The 12348-nt window shown below is 44.6% G+C and overlaps 1 protein-coding gene across 1 annotated transcript; it reads right to left on the bottom strand.

Moving 5' to 3' along the window:
* Positions 1 to 210: 210 nt before the first annotated feature.
* Positions 211 to 10237, bottom strand: Cpox (coproporphyrinogen oxidase). Its single transcript, NM_001037095.1, is given in 7 exon segments — positions 211 to 1639; positions 2259 to 2363; positions 4917 to 5135; positions 6064 to 6205; positions 7572 to 7682; positions 7931 to 8074; positions 9634 to 10237. Coding segments are annotated over 7 exon segments (1332 nt in total). The 5' UTR covers positions 10157 to 10237; the 3' UTR covers positions 211 to 1551.
* Between the last annotated feature and the right edge of the window lie 2111 nt (positions 10238 to 12348).

Genomic DNA, 12348 nt, shown 5'->3' on the forward strand with positions numbered 1-12348 from the left:
GTCACAAACTGTTTATCTATTTACCTACTAATTTGCACTTGAGTTGTTTTTGATTTTGTGTATTTTCACTAAAATTGCTAAGAAAATGAAATGAAGAAGTAGATATTTCTCTTGCGTAAAATATCTAGTATTAAAGACTTATTACTGTACTGAGAAATATTTGAATTACTAAGTTATCACAATAAAGAATACAAATACTTACTTGTCTTATTTTGTAATAAAATTTATTAGCTGTCTATGTAAGACAAGTTGAAGAATTTGTAGATTTTCTCACCCTAAAAGAGCCAAACACAATCATATACATCTAACATATTCCAGGATAATATTTAAATATGTATAATATATTGTGCCTTACAAATTCAATATATTATAAATCAAATAACATAGCACAGTCATACTATTATTTAGACAGATAAACCACACATTAAGAAATCTGCTGTGACTTTTAAAAGAAAAGGTAAAAGTTGAAGAATCTCTAATCTGAAAAGTAAGACAATTTCTATTGGCTCATTTTTTTAAAAAAATATAAAATGCCCCTCTTAGACTATCTTTGTTCTTTTTAGTTAAAGAGAAAAATGTGTTTCATTTGTTCTTAGTCTAATCTTCCATATCTAAATGTCTAAAATAAACTCTTAAGTATCAGAATCCAGGGATGTAAGTTTTGCTTTAAAAAATACATAGAATCCTAATGTTAGCAGGTTATAATCCCACAAAAACCTCACCATTCAAGACGTCCCTTATTTAAATAATGGTAATGCCATTTGCAGCTGTAAACTAGGTCATCATTATATAATGCAAGAACTGACTAAAGAATATTTCCGGAGCTCTTAAATAGCTATCTTTAAAAAAAAAAAATGAGTACTTTTATCATATTCTGGTCTATAGAGAAAGATACATGAAATTACATCAAAAATAACGAAAAACATGTTTTTTCAAATTGCTTTTTTTGTGTTTTTCTTTTTGTTTTGTTTTTGGCTTTTTCAAAACAGGGTTCCTCTGTGTAGCCCTGGCTATACTAGAACGCCCTTTGTAGACCAAGCTGGCCTCAAACTCACAGATATCCACCAACCTCTTCTTCCTGAATACTGGGATTAAAGGCATACACCACCACTGCCTGGCTTCCAATTGCATTCTAAAGCTCCCAAGAAGGGCAGCCTGACTGAACTAATGAAGATAAAATGTATCCCCTGATAAATGTCTGTAGCAAAAACTAGAACTTCAAACAACAAACAAAATGAGTTTCCTGGTGGGTATCACAGTATTTACACTCCCTTAACTTAAGACCTGGAAACCCAATGTCAAATTGACTGGTCATAGAAACTGCATAGAAACGTACAAATGAATTTCACGGACAACAAATTGGGCACTTTTATATCCCCACCCACCTTTGCCACAGCACTAGAAAAGACCAAAACCACCTGACACAGAGGAATGCCCACGGTGGAGAAGGTGGGGACGGTAAGGCACAGAAGACACTGCCTGCCACACGGTGGCCAGGGTGCAGGAAGACCCCACCTGCGACCACCAGGCCCTGGAGCAAGGCTCTGCACATCAGTGCACCCAGTCCTTTGGATGGCGCAGCACTTCCAGAATTTCAGCTTCTTTGGAATTCTCTGGAGGGGAATGCATATACTCCCACCTACGAACGTCCAAAACAAAACAGTGCAAACGAAATAACAATAAATGACATAGACAGCTAATGAAGACTAAAACCCTAAGAGTAAAAAGAATGCATGGTACCTCCATGCCCCTCTGCCTACTGTGTCCCTACTTTACCTAAAAAAACATGCCTGCTGCTTAAAAGGTTAAATTTCTTAATAAGTCTTAGGTGTATCTGGGTTAATATTGAGATCCTAAAATCAAAACACACTTTCATTATAAACTAGGGTTTAATAAAGTATACAACCTTGGGTAGTACGCAGGTAGATATTAGCTTAAGTTTTACAAAAGTATCTTTCTAGAAAGAAGGTCCCGCTCGCACCCTATGCTCCCTCCACCTTCTCATACACAAAGCTATGATGTACATCCCGTCCCTTCTTACAAAATCCAATCTGTGCTTTCTTCTCCAACAATTCTCTAATAGAAATCAGAAAAAAATATAAATGAAGTATTAGGTAACACGCTGTCAGAGCTAATATGCAGATTACATCAAGAGTTTCTATGACACAGAGCTGCTATGACACAGAGCTGCTATGACACAGAGCTGCTATGACACAGAGCTGCTATGACAGAGTTACTTTGACAAATCATCTTCTTACCTTGCTGTTAGAGGTAAAGACATCAAGATGCTTTCGATCCTGGATCCTGGAGTAAAGAGGCCAAACTTGGTGCCCCGATCATACACCAGATTAAACTCTACATACCTGTCATAAAGACACCAGATAATGGTGAGGGTGTGTTGGGTGAAACCTTTCAGAAATCCCTAAGGAAAACTAAGAGTGGAGCTTCTCCCCATGTCTCCCTACCAACTGGAGGCAGCACACAGTTTACACAGCTCACAGCCCAGTGAGCCCTCCCTCTCCTCTGGAAAGCATAAATAAATAAAAGGGCATTCTACCCGCCAAACAATTGGATGCAGATTGGGCCCAACACAGCGCAACTACAAATCAATCAGGTTATGTTTTCCCCATGAATAAACAGTACAAACACAAATTGGGACCAGGCATGCACAACAATCAAGAAAGAAACGGCATTCTTTACTGGGTCACACAGCCAAGGTCCTCACTGTAGCACGAGACGTTTCAGAAAAAGGGCTTCATCTCAATGTGACTCATAGTACTAGACTAGTACTCAACTTTTATAGGTAAGTGCCAGGAACTGCTGAGCAAGGAACTTACTACTGCTACTACTATATTACTTTATTATTATTATACTGCTACTACTATACTACTTTATTATTATTATTATTATTATTATTATTATTTATTTATTTATTTATGTTTTAGAAGCATTAGACTTAACAGAGACTAACAGAGCTGGGATCTGCCTCCTTTCCTACAGCGGTTCACAGCATCAACAGAGATGGGACCACTCATCCCTCCTCTCTTTCTACAGCCATCACTGGGAAAGCTACAGCCTTGTGGTTCAGTGCTCAGTTTTACTCTGCTTTTGCTTTTCTTTATGAAAATATCTTGGTATCAACTAGAGTTAGGCTCAGCATATTGTCAGATTCTCTACTAACTGTTAGGAAACTAGATTTGAATTCCATCTAGCCTGAACATCTGTTTCTGCCTTTAACATCATGGGATTCAAAAGTCTTCACATTTAAAGCTGTACTTTCTACCGTCCTAAAGAACTCAGAATGACTCATAAAAATGAATTTTTGGGGTGGGGAGGGAAGAGATCCGTGAGGAATACAGATGACAAGTTATGAACACACCGTCAGAAACAGAAGCCTGAGCTGACCACAGAGGGTCTCTGCGATGATGCCGGGGTTATTTAAAGCCCAGACTCTACTGCTATCTTCCAACCCAGAGATGGCAGTGACTGAGAACTTCTCTTTCAAAGATTAGCCTTGAGGAATTAACTTAATGCTCCACACATCTCCTAAATCAAAAGATACGGGACAGACACTGATACACACAGCAGAACTCACAGAATGGCCTGGCGTCGAATGTGAAAAAGAAAAGTACTGTTTGTAATATTGCAGTAAAAGCTTCGCCTGCACAGGAATCACAAACCTTTTAGCTCTGCATACAGAATATGTCCGATGCTGAAGGTTTTAATTAGCAATACCATCCCTACTGAACTATGAGCCATTTTCAGTATGTCTGTTATGCCTGTTTCTGTAGTCAGAGTTATGTCTAACCTCAGGGGACCCAAGATAAATCTAGAGAAAGGGAGGTAGAATGGGATGGGGATGGGTAACAAATTGGTGGGCATGGAGTGGGGCTTGTATTGCTTAAAAACTTTCTAAAAGAAAATTGAGTCTATTCTCCCTTCATCAGGCTGTTACACAGGCACCTGACAGGGCACGAAGTTATTTAAGTAGAACAGACACATACCCTCAGAGAGGTAAATACAAACATATTTTATCTTTAAACTTGGACTACGTAAGCTGACTTCAAGGCACAGCTGTAGCTTCTTAGGGCTGCTCAGGGGCCTGAGAGTTAACATGAATTAGAAGAACACGGCCTACGACTGTGACTTATGGTGCATAGGCAGGTAAGAAGGCCAAGAGAACTGCCAGGGGCTGGGAGAGTGGGTGTAGGGAGCTGGTTCACGAGAACACTGGGACTGAACACAGCCTATCCCGACACCTAGGAACTCATCAGGTTCAACACAGAGTCGGGCTGGGGGTCAGAATGGGTGAAAAGCACAGTCAGGAGGACTTCACATCTGGGGTGTCATCAGACCTGCTGTGCAGTCTTGGGCAAAGGACTGCATAAGGGAAGGAACCTTATGGTCAGTAAATGATAATGCCATATATACCACAGGCTTCCTGGGAAAATCAGACACACAGTGCCTCCTGCAGGAGTTATGCCTAAGAGGTCCGAAATAAGTAAAGTCGATCACGAAGACTGTATAACAATAGCTAGCGTTCATAAAACACTTAAGATGAGTGTTTTAAAGCATGACTCGGAATTTATAAGCAAAAAAAAACCTTAAATGATGCCCTCATCCTGGCAGAAGGTAGAAGCAGTCAGTGGAAAGTGAAGAGAAAAATGCCACAAGTACTTACCACATGAATGCCTACCACACATATATGCATAGGTGAGTTAAGTAAACCTTGTGACATTGATTATACAACATCATTAAGTTCATTTTTAATGCTCGTCTACTTGAGAAAAAAATCAGTGCGGATTACTCTGACTAACTGTAAAGCATTTGTCCCAAACAGCACAACAGCCACCGTTCCCGGAGCCCCTCCACTGTGTGAGCTGTGCAGATCCTTCGTGTGCCCTTCCGTCACTCACCGCCCTCTCCTCAGCTGCTGCCACAGCTTATCCTGGGGGGTGTAGGAGTCATCACAGTGCTTTTTCACAATGGGAACATAGGAAGGAACCACTGCCTCGGCACACGTCTTCACAAAGCGGAATGCCTCCTCCTTGGATGGAGAGTCGAGGTCATCGAAAAAGATGCCGCCGATGCCCCTCCGCTCCCCGCGATGTGCTATGAAGAAGTAGTCGTCACACCTAGAACACGCAGCAGAGGGAAACCATGAGATACGTGGAACTTGATACGGTCCCTGGGGTTCAAGGCACTCTCCTCAACTCACGCCAGCGGTATCTTTATTTTCTATACGACTATGAAATTAGGACTTCAGCCAGACTTTCTACAGCTATAACCTCTGCAGAGCATACGTACGTAGGCTCTCACCGGCAGAGCTACCAAGCAATTCAAAACAAGCCAATGTAAAGCAAGAGTACAGCATGGCTACTGTAATTTATTTTTAAAGATTATATATATATATATATATATATATATATATATATATATGTATATATATATATACTGTAGCTGTCTTCAGACACCAGAAGAGGGCATCTGAATCTGATCACATTACAGATGGTGTAAGCCACCATGTAGTTGCTAGGATTTGAACTCAGGACCTCTGGAAGAGCAGTCAGTGCTCTTAACCACTGAGCCACCTCTCCAGCCCCCTACCGTACTTCTAAGGCTTCCGGGGGTGCTGCTGCTTTCACAGGAGGCAGAGGATGAGGGTCTCCTAACTGACACCAGCTGGGGCGCAAGCCTCAGCTTTTACGTGCCTAGTCAGCAAAAGCAGGATGCTATGAACGACTTTAGGTCTCTTTCAGTACTAAAAGCGGTGACTGTAAAACATGCACGCCTAGGGAAAAGGCTGGTGGAGGAAATGCCTACGGAATGTCTTCATGTGTGTTCAGGGTTACCCTCCTGACCGACACAAGAAGCCATCAGCCTACTCTTGGTGCTTTCATCCACCGTCTAATAGAGGAAGTCTCCTAAGACACCACCTCCTAATGCTAACCATGTAGAGTAGTCCTTAACTCGGAAAGAGTTCTTTTGATGACCTTTATATAAATGAGGCCCACAGGCAAGTCTTTTCGAACAAGCGTAGAAAACACAGTCTCGAGAGCTTACCATTTTTTAAATTTGGGGTAGATGTCTGGCCCGTGCTGATCGCAAGCTTCCTTCAGAGTACGGTGGAAATGGACGGCATCCTCTCGGTTCAGGTATGTCGGTGTGAGGTCACATCCACCCCCAAACCACCAATGCATCTTACCTACGAGAGAGAGGCAGCTGAAGCTATACAGCCTTGAGTCTAGAGCGCACCGCTGGTTGTGCCAGCAAGCTTTAACTCAACAACATAATTCAGCAACATGAAATAGGTGGCTGTCGAAGAACATCTAACCGAAAACAGCTCCGACAGAGGAAAAACTGAGGCTGGCGAGACACAACAGCAGAAAGGAAAGGAGACAGGGAGTCGGGAAGAGAGAAGAAGCTGGCAGGGAAATGGGACGGAGGACCTCAAGTACTAACAGACTGGACAGATGGCTTGAATGTGCTGTGAAACTCAACGCTGGCTTAACATGAGGATCCACAGCCCAAACATCTCGGCTAGATCACTACTTGAAAACGTAATTTCTCTCTCAGAGACATAAGGTTAACAAAAACTATCCAGGAGACTGTGATGCTCCCACTATTAGGATCCCCAAAGCCCCTTCCACTTACTTCAGAAAGGGAGAAAAATGCCTCACAGTGTTTGTAACTGCGCAGGTGTGCAGGTGTGCATGTGTGCAGGTGCGTTTGTGCAGAGGTCAGAGGTTAATGTCAGCTGCCTTCCTCAATCACTTCCCCATCAGAGTGGTTTTGAGTCTCTCACTAAACCTGGAGTTTACTAATTCGCTATACTGCCTGGCTCCAGATAGCCTCCCGTCTATTCTCCCTGGCTCCTGGCTTTTTAAATGATTGTAGGGTAGGATCCCAACTCAGGTCCTTGCGCACTGTGTACAGAGTATATACATATATTTGTATACAAGCCCCAATGGCAAGTCCTCAATTCCAGAAATAACAAATTGATAGTTGCAGAAACCTTGTGTGGGGGTGTTGATGTTTGGGTCCACAAAAATCATTCTGTGTGGAGGAAACACTGGATGAGAGAAGGAGTCCCATTCTGATGCTTTGAGTCCTGTATATCCTGCTGTGATGGTTTGAATATGACTGGCCCAGGGAGTGGCACTATTAGATGTGGCCTTGTGGGAGTAGGTATGTCACTGTGGGTGTGGGCTTAAGACCCTCACCCTACCTGCCTGGGAGTCAGTATTCTGCTAGCAGCCTTCAGATGAAGATGTAGAATTCTCAGCTCTGCCTGCACCATGCCTGCCTGGATGCTGCCGTGTTCCTTGATGATGATGGACCAAACCTCTGAACCTGTAAGCCAGCCCCAACTAAATATCGTCCTTTATAAGACTTGCATTGGTCACGGTGTCTGTTCACAGCAGTAAAATCCTAAGACACCTGCCAAGACTAAACCTCTGAGCTATTCCTGAAAAATCCCAAATGTTAGTACTTTCTTTTTGATAGGGTACCTTCTGATTATTATTTTTTTTTTTTAAATACAGACTTCAAACAACTCTTAAGAGGCTTACCATCAGCTTCTTCTACTTCGAAGTATCTATAGTTGAAATGCATGGTGGGTGCATAAGGATTCTTAGGGTGAATCACGGAGCTTATACCCATAGCAGTAAACGGCAATTTACCTGGAAAGTAAAACAACATGGTTGGATGCATTGGGTGGCCTGATTTGGCACAAGTTGCTCCCTCATGATTTCTGAGTCCACTATCAGAAGCTGCTTTGTCCCTTGTCTCTGAGTTACAATGTTCACGATTAACGCATGCAAGCACGCTTACCGGGCACATACATCCCACATGGCTGTTCCAGAAGCAAAAAGTGATTTTTAAGTAAAACTGGCGGGAAAGAGTTGGCCGGGAACGATATCTGACTTACCATCTTTCTTCTTCAGGGCTTTTCCTCTGCTTCTCATTTGGTTTGCTGCCTCCTCAGAAAGATTCCCATGAACGACAGAAATGTTCACCCCGGCCTTCTCAAACACACGCCCGTCCTGAAGCACACAGGTGATGCCACCACCTCCTGTCCAGAGAAACAGAAAACCAGAGGGCAGAGCACCATCTATGATAGCATGTTTTTAAATATGCAATGGGTTGGATAATTAGCTTAGCTTTGTGTCTTAAGTTGCTCATACTAGGAAAACACTGGATCCAGATACAAACCACTAAAATGGCCGTTCTTCCGTGTTCTGGGGCCATTGCCTAATAACCCCAAGGAAGTCTTTATTCGAAAATCACCAGAAGGAATCCATTTGTTACTCACAAAACGGAAAGCTAATGTCACAGGCAGGAGGGGCTTCACCGAACCGTGTTCTGCTTTTACCGAATACAAGAACTCCCTATTGCTTCACATTTTTTTACTCTCAGTTTTACCCTATTACCTTTAATTTGTATATGCAATTTTAAAACGTAGCTATTCAAACTCTTAGGGGGTTCAGGGTCTTAAATTTTATATTATATAGATGTGTTTTATATTATATAGATGTGGGTTTAATAGCTTTTTTTTCCTTTAAGACAATAGGGTCATCAAAAAGTCATTGTTCTCAAAGACTAACATTTGGGTTGTTTCACTTCTAGAAAGCAGGGCACCATATCCAAGATCACGCCACTGCAAAGCATAAATGATGTTTTGTTTTGTTTTTTTTTTTCAAGTGCTGACCATGTTTCTGACACTCTTGACTTCTCTGCACATATTCATAAATTATGGAACGGGGCGGACAACAGTAGCTTCCAACAGTAACAAAGCTAGCTATCTCGTATTTGAGATTATGTGCCGGGTCAGTCAGTGGCTTTTACTTTAAAACAGTACGAGATGGAAAACTACGAAAGTCAGACTGAATCTCATTTAATAATGGATGTGGAAGCATCATGGATCGAAATATATTGATGATATGCTGTTATAGTTTCAGCTGGGAAGGAGTCAGAAACCCTCAGGTTTAAAATCAAGATAGAGGGGGGGGAGAAACGGGGACATCTACTCTGTATGGAACAACATGTTCACCAATACATGACCCGACATCTCGACATGAATGGGATAGTATTGGGGGATTCTAAGGAACCCTTCAAGAACTTTGACGATGCAATTTCTAAGATGCAAATTCTAAGAACCACTGGAACACTAAACAAATATTTCTTATGCAACTCTCCAAAAAGAGTGAAGGGATTCTTGACACAGGAAGTCTAGTAGACATAAAGGATCAATGTTTCTTCTGCCTCTAATAGGACAAGGGACAGATGAACCCTGACAGGTAAATAAAAAGTGTTCGGGTGGGGGCGGGTGGTGCGTGTGCGTGTTCAGTAACAAACATGAAAGCTTCAGTTTGCTGCCTGTAAATGTTCTTAATAAACCTATACAGAAAAATGCAACTAGGAATTGCCAATATTTTCAAATGGCCTGTCCTATGTTGCTGGCACTTCTGGGTCCACATCTGCAAGCAGAGAGGGAACAGCTTTCTCCATGTCAGTCATTCTAAGAGTGTCCCTTCTAAGAGATCAAACCCCAATGAGTACTGTCTACTTCAGCCTATCCTCAATCCTAAACTGCAATTATGCCCAACCAAGAAACAGGAGGGCTCTCCTCACCTTCCTTCCTCTCCCATCGGTCCACAGAGAAGTCAGCGACTCCGTCTACCTGTGCCAGCGCCCGACACACCTGGGCCTGGGTCTCCATAATCATCAGCTCCATCTTGGTCTTCATGTCATCCGGCCTTCTCCGCAGCTCCCGCAGCTCGGTCACCGGCGAGGACATGAAGGTGCTGCAGCGGCGGGCCAGCTCGTCCCCGTCCTCCTCCAGCCGTCCAGGTGAGGGGCTCCGCGCCCCCGAGCTCTTGGGCACCATCTCCGCCCGCTGCACGTGCCCTAAGACGGCGGCTGCCAGCCCTGCCATCCCCGCCAGCGCCGCGGCCAGCCCGGTCCCCAGCCGGGACCCGCCTCCAGCCGAGGAGCCGTGGCCCAGCCCGCGGCGAGGCTGGGTACCGGCGGTGCCAGGCAGCCGGCAGACGCAGGCGGACGCGCTGCGAGGGGACGGGGCGCGCAGCTGTGCATAGTCACCTCGCACCGCTCGCCACCAGGGGCCCGAGCCTAGCTGGCCCAGCCGCAAGGCCATCTCCCGCCGGGACTGGGCAGCGCGGATCCTGCAGATCCACCGGAGCTCCCAGGATCTAGAGACCGAGACTCCCTGGTATTGGAACCTGGGGCCTGGAAGAGCGGCAACGACTGTAGAGCGCCGGCTGTGGGCGAAAGCGGGGGATGCTGGGAACTGTAGTCCGGTCCTATCGCCTCCTGCACTTTCCTGATTGCTCCAGGAACTGGCAGATAAGACTCCACCCCGCCCACAGAGGTGGGTCCTACTGCATGCACGCGGGCCTCTGGTGCTGCCTGTGGAGGTGCTTGGACTGATAAGATAGGCGCTTTAGTCACTCACACCTTCGATTGCCCTGCTCGCTCACCCACAAAAGTGAGCAAAAGTGGGACTAGAGACTGAGGACAAACGGACAGATATACGACACAGACACAGACACAGTCCTGACTGTGAATCCGGAAGATGCCCCTTTGTCCCTGCGCTGGGCTTACACAAAGAGTTCAGGGAAGACTCAAGAGTAAGTACGCAGTGGATTCCTGAGTAGATCTAGAAAAAACATTCACACTCAAGTTTACTCCTGGATATCTCTCTTCTTTTCCATAGCCCTACACGTTGAAAATAGGAGGACAGAAGCTCGCACATTTAATAGGTTTGTTCTAAACCATAGTGTATCTAGACAAAGGGGTCATTGTCAGCATTATTTTATGCTATCAGAAGTGCTCATTTCCCCTTTAACTATCCAGGGTGATTTTAATTTCTACTAACAGGTAATAATCTAGGCCACTGGTTATTTTTCCACAAGCTTCCATTCTGGTCAGGGCAGTAAGATGGTTCTGACCGTCTGCCCACTCCACTGCCTCTTATGCAAACGGAACCACAAATTGCCTGGAACAGCGTGCATGCTCAGGCCTGGCAGATAAGAGAAGTGGCAGGCGAATGACTTCACCAAGAAGGGATGAAGCTTGCAGAGGAGAGAAACCCTTAACTTTTAGCGCTAGTGTGCCCTGCCCAGAGGCCAACTTGGAAGAGAAGGAAAGATAAGAATTATCTCTTGGAAGGTGCTAGTAATGGGTCTGGCTGGGCCTGCTGGTGATAATGAAGCTCTTTAATGAAGAGGAGTCTCTCCAATTTCTCTGTGAGAACATCTCCACGTACGCTCCCATTCCGCTAATGTGAAGCTAGTCAAAACTGAGCCAAACGGGAAATCTCGGAGACTTGCCCAGACAAATAAGTTGGCCCTGAACAAATTGTGTACTAGCTTCCAGCTAGTTTGGATGTCTCTCTCCTCACCTCCTCTGTCCCCACCTTTAATTTTAATGTACAGTGTTAACATTTTGTCTAAGTTCCACCCCACAGTTATCTGGCAACAGCCAGGTATGCCTGACTCAAAAGGGCTGCTTGCCCCCTCCTTTCTCTCTCTCTCTCTCTCTCTCTCTCTCTCTCTCTCTCTCTCTCTCTCTCTCTCTCTCTCTCTCTCTCTTTCTCTCCTTTCTTGCTCTTGCCTTCCTGCTTCTGCTCTCCCCCAATTCCCTTCCCTTCCCCCCTCTCCGCATGCTCATGACCAGCCTCTTCCTCTCCTCTCCTCTCCTCTCCTCTCCTCTCCTCTCCTCTCCTCTCCTCTCCTCCCCCTCCCTCTGCCCCTCCCCCTCCTCTCTCTCTCTCTCTCTCTCTCTCTCTCTCTCTCTCTCTCTCCCTCTCTCTTTCTCTGCCTCTACTACCCTCTTCACTCCCCTCACCATGCCCTGAATAAACTCTATTCTGTACTATATGTCTTCTATATGTATACTATATGTGGCTGGTCCCTGGAGGGGGAGGGAAGGGACGCTTCAGCATGGGCCCGTCGAGGCACCCCCTTCCCCCATACCTGACTACACCGCCATAGAACCTATCCCCCCTCTCTTTATCTTTTGTATAAACACATCTTGCAGTGCTTAATGGAATCCTTAAAAAAACCTGATTTGTATGAGAAAAAAACAAAAACAAAGCAAAACAACAAAGCCACCATCTTCCTTCTTCCTCGAAGGGCACAGTGGCACACACATTTAATCCCTGCACTCAGAAGACAGAATCAGGTAGACCTTTGTGAATTTGAGGTCAGCCTTGTCTTTTAGGACAACCAGGGCTACATAGTAAGAACCTGTCTCAAAAGAAACAAAGCCAACCACAATTAATTAATTAAAAATCATCTTCCTGGTGGCTTAAATTACTCCCAAGTC

Source organism: Rattus norvegicus, chromosome 11, assembly GCF_021556685.1.
Source record: "Rattus norvegicus strain SHRSP/BbbUtx chromosome 11, alternate assembly SHRSP_T2T, whole genome shotgun sequence".
Taxonomy (NCBI): domain Eukaryota; kingdom Metazoa; phylum Chordata; class Mammalia; order Rodentia; family Muridae; genus Rattus; species Rattus norvegicus.